This window comes from Canis lupus, chromosome 34 (genome assembly GCF_011100685.1).
Source record: "Canis lupus familiaris isolate Mischka breed German Shepherd chromosome 34, alternate assembly UU_Cfam_GSD_1.0, whole genome shotgun sequence".
Classification (NCBI taxonomy): domain Eukaryota; kingdom Metazoa; phylum Chordata; class Mammalia; order Carnivora; family Canidae; genus Canis; species Canis lupus.
Genome location: NC_049255.1, coordinates 35,652,870 through 35,668,548, shown reverse-complemented (window position 1 = coordinate 35,668,548; position 15,679 = coordinate 35,652,870). Strand labels below are relative to the sequence as shown.

Genomic DNA, 15,679 nt, shown 5'->3' with positions numbered 1-15,679 from the left:
GTGTGGGCATTAACCCATCCCTTAGTTCCTCTTGAAAGCTTTGCTAGAGGGATAGAGATGACAGAAGGAAAACACACAGTGAATAACATGCAAATAGATAATCTACATTACAAGTTGTGGTTCGTTTTCTGGAATCTATAGACCTAGAACCATTCTGAGACAATACAAGGAAAAGAAAATGTGCTTAGTCAGTTCCTGCCTTTAAACTCCCCAGATTTTCTCCTCTTTCTTTTTTTCTTGGGTTTATCAATTCTGGAAGAACTCAAAACAAACAATCCACCCATTTACTTACGGCTTACATTTGCTCTGGGAACACAAATCCCCGGGCCTGGATGGTGAAATCATCTAGAATTGGGTAGTGACTACCCTCCTTATAAGAAAGTAGCCTCTCCAGGTTGTCACAGACCTTACATCTCTCTATTACTCTCTGAGGCTGAAGCCAAGTGTCAGATGCCATCTACTACAGTTTTTCCCATATGAAGCAGGAAATAAGATAGAATTTCACTCACAAAATCAGGAAAAGAAAAGCTAGGCAAAGAGACTTGTGTTTTAAGAAAATTAGACAAAGCCATAGTCCTTTGAAAAACTGAAGAATATGTCTAATTGATTAATACACAATATATATCTGTGTTGAAAGGATACAATGCATAGACATTTCCATTTACATTACTTGCCCCACCCTGTTAAGCACTTGTTTGCCAATCTTTTTTCAAAGTTCTGTTGACTCTGGCATTGTGTCTGTTTTTTTTTTTTTTCCAGCTGTTATTAGAACCTATAAGCACAAGTACCTACAAATTGTTCATTAAATATTTGTGACTGCTGTTACAGTGGTTGTTCACTCTTCTGATGTATTTATTAATGTGTCACCTCATCCCCCATAGGTTGTCATTTGAAAAACTTTGAGGTGCTCTCAAGATAGGTTCTAAAATTGGAACCAAATAATACCTATAAAAATGTAAATTCAAGGAAGACAAGAATCTCACCTGATTAGTTCACTGCTCCCTCCAGTACTGGCACATAAAAGATAGTCTATAAACTTTTCTTGAACAGCTTTGCCACTGATTAGCCATGGAAGCTTGGGATAGATTCTTCAATGCTCTGAGCCTTAGTCTTCTTGCCAGTAAATGAAAATAATGTCTCACTCAAATGATGTTACAGGGATGAAGTGATGATGTGTAAAATTTTGAGCTACGGTAGATGTTCAGTATTTTAGAAAGAGGGCTTAGGAATCTGGTTAATGATTACTTTTCTAGTTCCTAGTTCTTTTGTGAAGCTGCCTCTTGCCTTGCTGCCTATTTTCTCAAGGTTAAGGATAATATCAAGATCTTTTATTACCAGACATACACTGCAATAGAAGGATGATGCTAAGGTCCTGTGGGCTCTTTCAAGGCTTAAAGCTGCCCACCAGTAACCTCGCTGTGGGAAGGCCATACTAATTAATTAAATTTTCTTCCCTTTCTCTCTAAGTGGGCAAGAGATGATATTTTTAAACTGCTTCCTGGCTAATTCTAGTAGTCTATTCTAGTAATAGACTAATTCTAAGTATCCTTGATTAAACAGAGAATAAATATTTGTTTAAATAAATAAAATCTACAATATAAAACAGTTGTCATGTTTTGATCAGAGTCAGGAAATTCTTGAAATATCATCATCGTCCCTTGCAACCCAATGTCCTTACTGAAAATCTTCTAGGAAATGAAGGTGCCCTTTAATGAAATGTAGCATAGGTTCAGTAATAAATAATAATAATATTAATAATAATAGCAAATACTTATTATGGGCCTGGCAATGTTCCAAGCATCCCAGGTACATGTAATAACTTCTTTAATCCGGGATCCCTGGGTGGCGCAGCGGTTTAGTGCCTGCCTTTGGACCAGGGTGCGATCCTGGAGACCCGGGATCGAATCCCACATCGGGCTCTCGGTGCATGGAGCTTGCTTCTCCCTCTGCCTATGTCTCTGCCTCTCTCTCTCTCTCTCTGTGACTATCATAAATAAAAAAAAATAACTTCTTTAATCCTTACCCATTCTATGAGAGAAACACTATTATGTGCATTTTATAGATGAGGAAACCATGACACAGAAAGTTTAAAAGAAACTTTCCCAAGATCACATATAGCTAGACATGATGAAACTGTGATTCAAACCTAGGCAGTCTACTCTTTTTTTTTTTTTAAATAGCAAATGAATTTTTATTAAATATTTTAAAAATACAGTAAATTTTACGGCAACTTATAAATTCTTAATAAAAAGGCACTTTGAACCGAGAAAACAATAAAACCAAAAATTCAATTCCTTTTTTTTTTTTTCCAAAAATTCAATTCCAAATGCAAAGCAGTTATACTTTGTTTAGGGGTAGTTCACATTAATGCATAATTTTTAATAAAAAGGTGATTGTTACAATCAAGCATATAACCACTCAGTAATACCTCAGTTCTGTTAAAAATGTTCTTTGAGAGAGTCCAATTTAAACATCTTATACTTTTCTTCAGTGATTTTCTCCAGTGATAGAAGCACTCTTTAATGGAAAGCACTCAGGAAACTGTTCGATCATACCCAGATCATACTGGTCCCACAACACAGTTTTCCAAGGAAGCCCAGCTCCAATTTGTGAATTAGGCTCAGTTCATGTTTAACAATGAGGTGGTAACAAATGATAGAACTAGTCACTATCAAAAATTAACAACTTTAGGTATCTTTGTTTTGGGTTTCTGTGGTTTAGGCATATCCAAAATTTCTTCATAGTCCGCACTCATTCCCTTTTCCCAGCGACGAACTGTGACCATTCGATCTGAATTTTGACTCTCAGGGCAATCTTTCTTAAAGTGTTCCACGGAGCCACAAAGTCTACAGCAACCACCATCAGCATAGAGTCCTTTGGGATTATCAGGACAAGATCTGGACAGATGTCCCATTTCCCCACAAACAAAACATTTTGCAAAAGGAAATTCACCAAGAGCTGGGTCTACTTTGGCTTTGCATTTGGTTATTTCGTGCTCTGTGGACCCACAGCGATAACATATTCCAGTGCCCAAATCTTGATTCTCAAGGGCAGCTGGGCAATCTGCAATCCCATGGCCAGGTTTTCTACAATGGAAACATACCATTGCATTTTTCTTTGCTGCTTGTCTTTTCAGTCTTCTTCCTTCCCGTCGGCTATCTTTCTTTAAGGCAACCGCAATTTCTTCCCTTACCTCCTGACTGTCTGTTGCTATCATCTCTCCATTGTGAATCATCTGTGGATTCCTCTTAGGTATTCCATGAATCCATTTACATCTTCATTTAAATACTCCTTTTTCTTTTTGTCCTTTCTGTGTTTTGCTTTGGGAGCATCATTTTTCACAGAAAGCCTATTGGCTTCAAGTTGTTTACTCTTTGGTAGGTTTTGGCTTTCTCCCTCACAGGACCCCTTCTTCATGTCTTCCCATGATGTTGCAGCCAAAGGTCTCTTGGTACGCGTGGTGGTAACTTGTGCCCACCTGGTCATGATTTTATCAGTACCTTATCAAGCGTGTAGTAATCCTCCAGGGGCTAGGCAGTCTACTCTTGATGTAAGGTAGGAAGGGATTCTGGCAAATTGTGTATATTGCCTAATTATGAATTAATCAACAAATATAATACCCCCAGAAAAGCCTAAAGTTAATAAGTCAGTCCTTTAGGAGCACCTACCATGTGGGTGTACTGATTATATTTGGGGGGCTGGGAATACAGCAGTGAGCATGATAGACAGAGTCTGTCCCTTAAGGACTTTGTATTGTATTAGGGGAGAGACTAAAAATAAACATGGAAACAAATACATAAGGTGGGGTTAGGTATTAACAAATGCAATGAACAAATTATAATAGGGTAATTATGTTAATAAGGGAAAGCAGGGAAGATGCTATATTAGCTAGGGTGGTCAGGGAGGGGATGGGTGGAGGTAGATTGGAGGAGGAAGTAGGTGGAGGTGAGAGGGACATATCTGAATTGAGACTAAATTATGAGAAGGAGGCATCCATCCTGGAAAGACTGTTCCAGACAGAAAGGCGCTAGCTCAATGGTTTCAAGCAACTTGGTGGTTGCAGCAAAATGAACAAGTTGAAGGTGGAGGAGCAGATGTTAATAAATAAGCAAAGAATCAAATCATGCAGGCCTTTAAGGTAAGGTTAGGAGTTCTGATTTATTCTCCTTTAACTAGAAAGCAATTGGAGCATTTTAAACTGGGAAATGTATTCTGACTTTTTATTTTTTAAATATTGTTAAAGATTTCCTGACTGCCATAAGGAAGATGAACTGCAGAGGAGCAAGAATTGAGACAGGCAGAGCAGTTCAGAGGCTACTGCAATAGTCAAGGCAAGAGAGAGTGGCTCCTTAGACCAGAGTGATAGTGATAAAGATGGTGAGATGTGGTCAGTTTCAAGGCATATTTGGAAGGCATAGTGGGCAGAGCTCTCCAGTGAATTGGCCCCTGGAGCAATTTTGATGCCATTTACTGAACAAGAAAAGGCTTGTTGTGTAGCAAATTTAAAGATAAAGAAGTAGAGAAAGAGTTCTACTTACACAGGATTAACTTAAGACAAAAACTCATAGATATTTACATAGAGATGTTGAGTATTATCTGAAGTTTGGAAAGAGAAACAGATAATTGTACTTCTATGCTGTCCAATATAATAGCAATTAGCCTTACATGGATACTGAGCACTTGAAATGTATAGTTAGTACAACAGGCAACTGAATCTTTAAATTTTAACTAATTAAAATTTAAATAGTCACATGTGGCTAGTGGCAACTACACTGGATGGCACAGATGAAGAACATTTCTATCATCACAGGACATTTTATTGGATACCAGCCATTAGATCTAATGAGATTATCTACGGAATGAATGTGTATAAAAAGAGAAATAAGCCAAGGACTGAGTACTGGACTATAAAACTATTAAGTCTGGAAATGAAGAAGGAGTCAGAAAATGAGAGACAGTGGCCTTTGGGTTCAAGTGGTCCATTTGTCATGAGGTCAAGAGAAGAAAACATTTCAAGAAAAAGGGGAGTGGTCCAATAGATACAGAATTGCCCTTTAGCCTTGGGGAGATTTAGATTGTGGGGAAACTCATAAAGAACTATTTCAGAGGTGTGGTGAGGGACAAAAGCCCACTTAATGTAGATTGAGGAGAAAAGAATGGTAAACAGTGTAGATAGCGTTCACAATTTTTTGGACGAGTTTTGCCATGAAGAGAAACAGAGAAATGAGGCAACATCTAGGAAGCTAAGGGAGATACTTTCCCCGAGATGGGCCAAGTTAATGTGCTTTACACCAGTGAAGTAAACGATTCAGTAGAGATGCGGAAATTGATTTCTATTGATGACAAGAAGAGTAGTGGATAATTGCAGGAGTGAGGTCCTTAGGAAGGTATGAGGGGGGCTAGAAAGGAGTGTTGGCTTTGGCTTTGGAGAAGACTAAAGGTTTTAACTAACCCAAGAAGTAGGCATTATCCTATCGGTCTCACAGAAGTAGATACTGAGGCCCAAAGCTACATTAGTAGCAAGTGGCATATTTGAGCATAGGAAGGTAAGAAATCAAGGTCTCTGTCTAATTATGATAAAATCCATATTGTACCTATTAGACAATTACATGAAGATAATGAGTAGGCGGGATCCCTGGGTGGCGCAGCGGTTTGGCGCCTGCCTTTGGCCCAGGGCGCGATCCTGGAGACCCGGGATCGAATCCCAGGTCGGGCTCCCGGTGCACGGAGCCTGCTTCTCCCTCTGCCTATGTCTATGCCTCTCTCTCTCTCTCTCTCTCTGTGACTATCATAAATAAATAAAAAATTAAAAAAAATACGTTGACAGAATGAAAATTAAAATGCAACATGTCAAAATCTGTGAGGCACTGTTAAAGCAGCGCTGAGAAGGAATATTATAGCACTAAATTCTAAGTTTCTTAGAAAGGAAGAAAATCCTCAAAGCAATCAGTTAATCTCTCATCTCAAGAATGTAGAAACGGAATACCAGAATAAACCCTAAGTAAGCAGAAAGAAGAAACTAATAAAGATAAGAGCAGAAATTAATAAAATTGAATATAGAAAAACAATATAGAAAATCAATGAAATAAAGATCTTCTTCTCTGAAAAAAAATCAATAAAATTTACAAACCTCTAGCAAGACTGACAGAGAGAGAAGACAAAAATTATCAATATCAGGAATGAAACAAGATATATCACTATAAACCATGCAGACATAAAAAGAATGATAAAGGAATACTAATAAAGACATAAATTTGACAAATTAGATGAAATATACTGCTTTCTCAAAAAGCAAAACTGCCACAACTCATCCAATATGAAATAGATCATTTGAATCATCTTGTAACTACTGAGGAAATTGAATCTATAATTTAAAACCTCCCAAAAAGAAATCTCCAGACCCAGACTTTTTGATTGGTGCATCCTACTAAACATCATTTTTATACAATCCTTTCCAGAAAACTGAAGATGAAAGATGACTTCTAAATTCATTTGATGAACCTAATATTACCCTGATATCAAAACCAGACAAAGATGATACAAAAAGAAAACTCTGGTATTTCTCATGAATACTGACATAAAAATCCTTAACCCAATGCTAGAAAAAAAGAACTCAGTAATACATAAAAAATATTATACTCAATACCAAGTGAAGCTATTCCAGAGAAACAATTCTGATTCAAGTCATTCAATGTAATCCATCATATTAACAGGTTAAGGAAGAAAAATCACATGATCAATTGATGAAAAAAACTGACAAAATTCAATACAGATTCATGATTTTTAAAAAAGTCCTAGAATAATTGATTTGAAGAGGAACTGCCTCCTGATAAAGAGTATCTACAGAAAACCCAGAGCTAACATTATACTTAATTTTGAGAGACTAATGCTTTCTTCAATGACTAAGAACAAGGTAAAGATAGCCACTTATATCACTCTTAATCATCACGGTGCTAGAAGTTGTTGCCAGTGTCATAAGTTAAGAAAAGGAAATAAAAGTCATGTAGGTCAGAATGTAGCAAATAAAACTCTCCCTATTTTCAGGTGACATGATTGTCTACATAAGTAAGCTCAAGAAATCTGCTAAAAAAAAAACTCATAGAACTAGTAGGTGAGTTCAGCAAAGTTGTAGGATATATGATAAATAAGCAAAAATCTATTATACTTCTATAGTCTAGCAACAAATGCATGGACACTAAAATTAAAAATGCATATGTATTATGATTCATATGCTGAAAATTATAAAACCTATAAAAGTAATCAAAGAAGATCTAAATAAATGAAGAGCATATTCATAGATTGGAACATTCAACACGGCAAATATATCAGTTGTTTCCAAACTGGTATACAAGTTTAATGGAATTCCCATCAAAACCTCAGCAAAAATGTTTGTAAATATATATGAGATTATTCTGAATTTTGTATAGAAAAGGAAAGGAACTACAAGTTTCAGAAAGAAAAAGAAAGTGGAAGGACAGACACCTGGTTAGCTCAGAGGTTGAGCGTCTGCCTTTGGCTCAGGGTGTGATCCTGGAGTCCTGGGATCGAGTCCCACATGGGGCTCCCTGCATGGAGCCTGCTTCTCCCTCTGCCTGTGTCTCTGCCTCTGTGTGTGTGTGTGTCTTTCGTGAATACATAAATTTAAAAAAATATTTAAAAAAATAATTTAAAAAATTATAAATAAGTAAATAAATAAATAAATAAATAAATAAATAAATAAATAAGCAAATTGGTGGACTTAGAGTAAGGTAGATTGTCTTCCAGAATGTGGGTGGGTCTCATCAGCCAATGGTCTGATAGAACAAAAGGCTGATCTCCTTAGAGCAAGAGGGAATTCTCTAGCTAACTGCCTCTGGACTTGATGTGCAACTCCTTCCTGAGTTCCCAGCTTGCCGGTGTCCCCCATCAGAATTTGGACTCACCAAGCCTCCACAACCACATGAGGCAATTCCTTAAAATAAATCGCTTTCTCTCATATTCTCATATTTATCCACATGTACTATTGGTTCTATTTCTCTGGAGAACACTACCCATCCTAGCTAACTCCATTTATATTACATTCATTAAATGACAAAATTATAGGAATGTTGGAAAGATTAGTGGTTGCCACAGTTTGGGAGTCAGTAAGGGTGAGAGGGAAGTAGCTGTGGCTATACAAGGGCAACATGAGAGACTCTTGTGGCAATGGGAATGTTCTGTATCTTGACTACTGATATCAATAACCTGACTGTGATATTATACTATAGTTTTACAAGATGTTACATTGGGGAAAACTGGGTAAAGGGTATATGGGAACTCTATACTATTTCGGACAACTACAATTATTTGACAAAGTTTAACTTCTAAAAAGTAAAACAAAATGTATCTGTTTCGATTATTTTATTGCCACCCTTCTTGAGGTCTGGGGGATGAACTTAGATTATCACTCAGATGAATAAACAATCCAGCATCGGTATCATTAAATAGCATCACAGTCATCCCAATTCAACATCCAGAAGCCAATCTGCCATCTTGAATTCTCACTCTCCCAAAATTTTTAGGAAAAAGTCCAGCTTCGCCACTAAAATATATCTTGCATTTGTTACTTCTCCTTCCCTGGTACCACTATTATTTTTGGTGCTTGTTGTAAGAGCCTTGCAATTGTGTCTCTCCTCTTTCATGAGTGCCCCATCCATTCCACCCCTCATTCAGCAGCATGAGTAATCTTAAAACGGATACTGGATCACATCACTTCCATGCTTAATCCCATCCAAGGAGTTCCCATTGTCCTTGGCATGACTCCAAGCTCATTCCCATGGCCTTCAAGGCTCTGACTGCATATAGCTGTTGTCTATTTCCCCAATAGCATCCCTTGCCACTTCCTCTTGCTCCCCTTCTTTAACCAAACTTCTCTTATCCTTCAACCTAAGATCTTTCCTCCCTGAAGCTTGGCACATACTTTCCCCCTCCACCCTGCCTGCTCCTTCTTCAGGTATCAACTAAAAAGACACCTCTTCAAAGAACATTCTTCTGAGCACTTTTCTAAAGTGGGCACCCCCTGGTGTTCTCTTTCTCAGCACCCATCTTGTATCTTTCATAGAATGTAAGCCCCGTAAGAGCAGAGACCTGTCTGTTCAGTTCACTGTTGTAACTGGTGCCTACCAAAATGCAGTGTAAATACTGCATCTATTGAACGTTAAATCAATAAATATCTAATGCCAGCCTCAGATGCCTCCTCCCGCATTGAAAGAAAGCATGTAGTGGACGCCCGGTGGCTCAGCTGGTTAAGTGCCTGCCTTCAGATCAGGTCATAATCCCAGGACCCCGGGATCTAGTTCCACATTGGGCTCCCTGCTCACTGGGGAGTCTGCTTCTCTCTCTGCCCCTCCCCCTGCTCATGTTTTCTCTCTCTCCCCCCCAGTAAGAAAGTAAAATCTTTAAAAAACAAAACCCAAGCATGTGGCAACTCTTCTTGAACTTCCTTCATTTATTAAATGAATAAATACTTATTGGGTGCCTACTATGTACCCACCACTCTAGCGGGCACTGGAAATAACATAATGGGCAAGGTCTCCACATTCATGGAACCTAAATATGGTGGGGAAAGTGGAACATAATAAATAATAGACATGTAAAATAATAAAATAATAATACATTTTAATTAAAATAATTGTAATATTTAAATAATTAAATATGTTTATTATGTTATAGATAACCATTATTACACATAATGTATATAATACATATCTAATACATAATATTGTCATTTATTATTCATTATTTTATTAATGAAATATTTTGTTTTAATTATAAAATACTAGTAAATAAAATTTCAAGCATAAGGGCTGTGAAAAAATAAAAGCAGAGTAATAGGACCGAGAATGAGTTGGAAGAGGGAGGTGGCATCCACCTGAACAAGCCTGGTTAGAGAGTCTGCGCTGTCATCTGATTGTAGAGGTGCCAGCCACATACTAATCTGGGGCAGAGTGCTCTAGGCAGGGGCCCGAGGAGTACAAAGGTGCTGAGCCTGGAATACATTAAACAAGCCTGAGACCAGTGTGGCTGAGCAGACGGGGAGGAGAGGAGGAGGAGGAGGAGGAGAGATCCCAGCGTCAGGGAATGAACACTACACCAAACCCGCTGCTCCTGCCATAGAAAAGAATTCGGGTTTCTTTCTAAGGGTGACTGGGAAGCCTCTGGATACTTTTAAGCAAAGGGGGTTATGGTCTGGTTTAATTTTTAAACCACTGTTGGCTGCTCTGTCAAAGGGGACTGTAGGGTAAGAATGGGGACAGGGAGGCCAGGGGGTCACAGCCGGGAGAGATGCTGGTGGCCCCGACCAGAGTGTCTAGAGAGGGCAAGAGGCAAGTACCATGAGGGCGAGTCTGACTCGGAAATCTTAAAGTGCACTTGTCTCCCGCAGGGTCAAGGAGTCTCCAGCTGCCCCCTGCGCCCCTAGCTTGGCCCAGTTCAACACACTGGATGGGGTGCCCCGGGACGCCTTTGCCTTCCCGCACCTGCCCGGTGAGAGGAATGCAGCAAGCTGGGAGGGCTGGTTTCCTCTCCTCCCTCTTCTAGAAGTCTCCTGTTGCTGAAAGGAAGAAAAATAATGAAAAAAAAGGGGGGGGAGGGGGGACTCTTTCCTATCCTTGGAGACTCTCCCCCCTAGAGCCAGGGCTATCTACCACGAGGATTAGATCAGCCAAGAAGTAATCAGACTCTGCCCTTCCAGGTTTGGAGCGTGAAGAACCACCCCACGGCTCAGCGGGGAGCTCTCGGCGCCCCTGGGCGCCCCCCCCCCCCCCAGCGCCCCATCACCGCCCGGGGAACGCGCAGGTGCCACCGCAGCCCCTCCCGCGCCAGGCCTCCGCCGCGATTCCGCGCCCGCCTCCCTGCGCCCCGGAGGCAGCTTCAGCCCATCCCTAAGGGGCACGGATTGCTCTTTCCGGGCGAGACAGAGCAGGGACAGGTGCTGGCCAAACCGGGGGAGGCGGGCGCGCGGCTCCAGGGCGCGCCCCCTGCGCGGGGATGGGGGATGGGGGGTGGGGGGTGGGTGCAGGCTCCCCGGACCCCACGCCGCGCGCGAGGCCAATTCCGTCTCTTAAAAGGACGACTCAGGACCCCGAGGTTGGTAAAAGTCAGAAGGGAACTCCTTTCTCACGGTTGCCCCAAGACTCCTCCTTGCAGTGTCAAGTCGCTTGGAAAGTGGTTTGCTAAGAAATCCTCTCCTGATCGTGGGCGCTCTGACGAGTGGGCAGCGCGCATCCCCAGCCGAAACGGGTGCAGAACCAGCTGAAACTGGTGCAGAAAGCCAGGTGCTGGCTGTGCGCTGACGTCCGTGTGGCTATCTGGGCTAACTTTGCTCGCCAAAGCCCAGTTTACAAAGGAGATTGCCTTGGGATGAAAAAGTAATCCTTGTAAAATGCTGAGAGCAGCACCTGGCGACAAGCAACAACTCAATAAAGATTAATTATTATTGCTAATAATATATTAGTTCATGTTTTTCTACCAAAAAAAACTTTTATTGTTTGTGATTCCATTTAGACAATATTCTTATACCTTGTGAACACCTAAGTGTCTTTTATTTCATGCATATCAGAACCTAGGACTGTGCTGGGCTCAAGTTTGTGGTTTAGACTGAATTATTTACTCGTTGGGTTGCCCTGCAGAGATAATAGAAATAAAAGGGCGGTGGTGAAATAAGAGACACATGAAATTGGAGTCTCCTTTATCCTTCACTTTATCACTGTCTGCTTCTTCATAACATCCCCGGATTTGGGGGACTGTCTGTTGTAATTCCTCTGCTGGAACTGGTTCCAGCTGAGCCTCAGTAGAGCCAGTGACAACAGTCACCAAACATAGTTCAAGCTCAACCAATTTTGACCCTGTCTGGGCTCCCACAGGGCTGAACATGATAAAGAAGACACAGAAGGGTACAGATTCAAGCCATACGAGCAGATTTACTTGAGAACTCTATATTCTACAAGCGCCTCTCAACATAACACTATACCAATAATAATAATAGCAAAAATAACAACAACCAACATTTGCTGAGCACGTATTATGGACTAGACTAACCACTTTCCTATCACATTTAATCCATATAGCAAACAATGCATTCTGTTACTTTCATTTTATTCAGTGAAAAAACAGAGAAAAGTCACTGGGAGCCAACTTAAGCAAAGTAATACCACCAGTAAAATGTTGAGATTCAAACCCAAGTTCGTAGCTCTCCAAAGCTCATCCAGGTAAAGCAATCAAGCTTACAAGGGCCTCTGGCCACACAGCCCAGCTCTAAAGCACAAACACCATAGTACTGGTTCTCTGCAGGGCAGAGTGCAATGTACCTCCCATGTCCCTTGTCTCTGTCATCTCACAACACGGTACGTCAGCCCAGCATCTCATCTTCTACAAAAGACACCAAAGATTTTCTTTTTCACCATCCCTGGTTACTGGTGTACTTAAAATTTCTTGAAGTGTGACCGTCCCTGGTTCGTAACTTACGCCAGAGAGACCTGCTCCCATTTCCTTTTGCTGGTGCACAAGCATTGAAGCTACAAGTCACGAAGGCAAAGCATTTATTGATTAGATTCTCCTCAATAGTCAACCTCTGCCAAGATTAGATTTGGACTTTAATAAAAATGACCACTCCGCTTCCTTTCCTTGCTCCTCCTCCTCTAATGTATAACTAGTAGAAAGCTGGAGAAAGGCAGCGGCTGGCCAGCTGCATGTGCCACACTCATCACAGGACGTGGAGTTAAGAGGAGGACTCCTAACCGATAAAATGACAGAAGACAAGGTAAAGCAGCATTATGTTCATTTTAAATCAGCTTAAGGAAATCCAAATGAATCTGGATTTGTTCAAGTCCAGATGGAGGATTTGGGGGATATTGGGTGTACCTACCACAGATCAAGGCTACTTCTCTTGGCCAACTGATAGTTGATTTGGCTGCTAAAATATATATCATAGTCAGGATTTTATATCATGTAATCTATTCAGAACTTTAAGGATATTTGCTGTTTGCTGAGAAGTCTATGTAACTTTTTCTCAAGTAATTCTGAAAGAATGTGCAGAAAAAGGGCAAATTAACCTGTATCAACGACTCATGAAAACTGGTCCGAAATTTTCAAAAATGACAATGAATGAAAAACAAGAGGTAGAAGGACTGTTCTAGATAAAAGGAGATCAAGAACTGACAACCAAGTGCAACAAGCGATCTTAGATCCTGGAAAAAAGAAAACAGCTGTAAGGGACAATATGGGGGCAGTCATGAAATTTTGAAAATGGGCTGTTACAGTAGATAATATTAGCGTATTTATTACTTTCTTGGATATGGTGATGGTATTGTAATTATGTAGGAGAATGTCTTTGTTCTTAGTGAACACATGCTAAAGTATTTAGGAATGAACTGATTCTAATATCTGCAGCTTATTTTCAAATGATTCCAACCAAACTACATACATATGCGTGTATGCGTGTATGCGTGCATGCGTGTGCTCGCGCACACACACACAGTGAAAATTAAACAAATGTAAATGGTAACCATTCCTGAACACAGGGTAGGGAGCGTTCACTGCGCTACTTTTTCAACTTCTTTGTAGATATGATACTTTTGAAAATAAACACTTAAAATTAGAAAGCTCATAGTGCTGTCATTCCCTTGTAAGTTTTCCTCAACCACACGCACCTACCCCTGCACACAATCACACCAAGAGGTAAGTCTGTGGCCCTGTTAGAGTAGGATCTCTCAAGTTCTGATTTTAATTTACTCTGCTGAGCACTTTTTGATGTCAGTAAAGTAGGAGCACAGACTTTGCGATTAGCCTGGCTTGGATTTGGAGTGTGGTGATGCTACGTACCTGCTATGAGACCAAAGTTAAGTTATTTAACTGAGCTTGAGTTTTCTATATTGTGACAAAATAAGAACATATTGGGATATAATAGGAGAATATAATATAAGATATACAGGGATTATAATAGTTCTTTATAGTCTGGGAGTATCTAAATGTGATAATATTTGAGAGACACAGATGACAAATATTTTAATGTTATTAGTTATGTATTTGTATGATGTATTTTAAAAATAACTAGGATTTCATGATTTCCTAGTATAGCGCAGGATAGAACTAAAATGGTTAGCATTTTAAAGATGATACAAAGACAAATATTAGGTTAATAACTATATGGATGGCATGTAGATTTGGCAAATATCATAAAGGTAGTGTTCGAATAACTAAAGTGTATAAGATACTGCAAAAGGGAAGGTAATATGCTTACCATGGTGTCTGACATATAGTAAATGCTCAAGCTTCATTTTGAACTATCATTAAATTCCCTTTAGAAATTTGCTTTAGAAATTGTTGCTTTAGAAATTCCTTGGCTCTTGGTTCTTGTGTAATAATGGAACCCAGAAATAATGAGAACTGATGTAGAGTACAATGTTTCAGCTTTGTAAATCTGCCCAGACCTTTTGAAAGAAGTGGGATAAGCATGGAACTGAGAGTCAGGAGACCTGAGTTCTGGGCTGTATAACTCAGACAAGGACTTGAATTCAGTTTCTTCAAGGGAAAAATGATAAAAATTAGATTAGAATCCTCTGTTCTCTAAGATCCCTTTCAGCATGAAAACTCTATGGCCTGAGAGGTCCCTGGAGTTTTTCAAAGTTGGGTGCAAGATAACCTTCAGGTTGGCATTTGGAGCCATGCAGTTTAGAGGAAAGACATCAGCTTCTCCTCCATACCAAGTCAATACGTAGCTACTTAAAATCTCTTTGTTTGTTTGTTTGTTTAGCAATGGGAGTTTATGAACACCAGTTCTTGGTTTGAACACTAGAGTATCTGTTACTTACTAGCTATTTGGTACTGGACATATCACTTACTAAGCCCTTGTTTCCTCACCTATAAAATAGGGATAATTTCTTGTACTTTGTTATTTAGATTATTGGTGACATGAAAAGTTGACAGATGGTTGGTTGACAAGAGAGATAAGTGAGATGCTAATGTGATTAAAGATGCAATTGTTGGGATCCCTGGGTGGCGCAGTGGTTTAGCACCTGCCTTTGGCCCAGGGCGCGATCCTGGAGACCCGGGATCGAGTCCCATGTCGGGCTCCCGGTGCATGGAGCCTGCTTCTCCCTCTGCCTCTCTCTCTCTCTCTCTGTGTGACTATCATAAATAAATAAAAATTTAAGAAAAAAGATGCAATTGTTTTAGAGCCCTCTCACTATTTGTAGGAAGACTATATTATGTATCTTATTTAATCTTTATGATAATCTTATGCAATAACTATTATACCCATTTTTTGGTAAAGAAGCAGGTTCAGGGATAAGGGCCTAGCTGGGACTCTTCTAGGTTTTCTGAATTCCACGTTGATTTATTCTTTCTAACAAACACCATATGATTTCTAAACCACAAAATAAACACCACACTTTGTTTTACATTAGGGCTCAGCCCTCGTCCATTCTATGTAATCCCATATTTATCCTGCAGCCTATCTTTCATTGGATGTAGAACCTAGTTTCTCTAACTTAAAATTATTGAGCTCTGAGTGAAAGTAGTCCTCCTAAGAGTCAGGCTTAATATCTTGTAGCCTATGAAGAGGTAAAAGACGAAGCTTGAAGACCTTCAGCCACTCTGTAGGTATGTAGCCTTTGGACAAGTTCCTTACCCTCTGTGTGTTGGTTTTTCCATATGTGACATG

At 39.9% G+C, this 15,679-nt stretch overlaps 2 protein-coding genes and 1 pseudogene across 18 annotated transcripts in view; 1 reads left to right on the top strand and 2 right to left on the bottom strand.

The window, feature by feature from the left end:
* The window catches only part of LOC119867530, a 115,753-nt gene that overhangs the window by 28,817 nt on the left and 71,257 nt on the right, over nt 1-15,679 (bottom strand). For 9 of the 16 annotated variants that reach the window (XR_005384010.1, XR_005384009.1, XR_005384005.1 and 6 more), the window contains 3 exons: nt 11,141-11,373; nt 10,497-10,570; nt 9,890-10,006 (listed from right to left, as the gene is read on the bottom strand). The exons of 3 other annotated variants lie outside the window; for them this stretch is intronic. Coding sequence is in view for 1 of the 13 variants with exons in the window: in XM_038583899.1 (XP_038439827.1) it covers nt 9,951-10,006; nt 10,497-10,570; nt 11,141-11,373; nt 12,484-12,528 (408 nt within the window). In the remaining 12 variants the exon portion in view is untranslated. Of the gene's footprint in view, nt 1-9,723; nt 10,007-10,351; nt 10,571-11,140; nt 11,374-12,483; nt 14,083-15,679 lie in introns of those variants that run through there. 4 more of the 16 variants (XM_038583899.1, XR_005384011.1, XR_005384006.1 and 1 more) reach the window with 4 other exon arrangements.
* Nucleotides 2,267-4,545, bottom strand: LOC102154560 (annotated as a pseudogene).
* The window catches only part of SLC2A2 (solute carrier family 2 member 2), a 32,020-nt gene continuing 28,985 nt past the window's right edge, over nt 12,645-15,679 (top strand). The window contains exon 1 of one of the 2 annotated variants that reach the window (XM_038583896.1): nt 12,645-12,778. In XM_038583896.1, coding sequence (XP_038439824.1) covers nt 12,764-12,778 — 15 coding nt within the window. In that variant the 5' untranslated portion in view covers nt 12,645-12,763. The remainder of the gene's footprint in view (nt 12,779-15,679) is intronic. The other variant, XM_038583897.1, reaches the window with a different exon arrangement.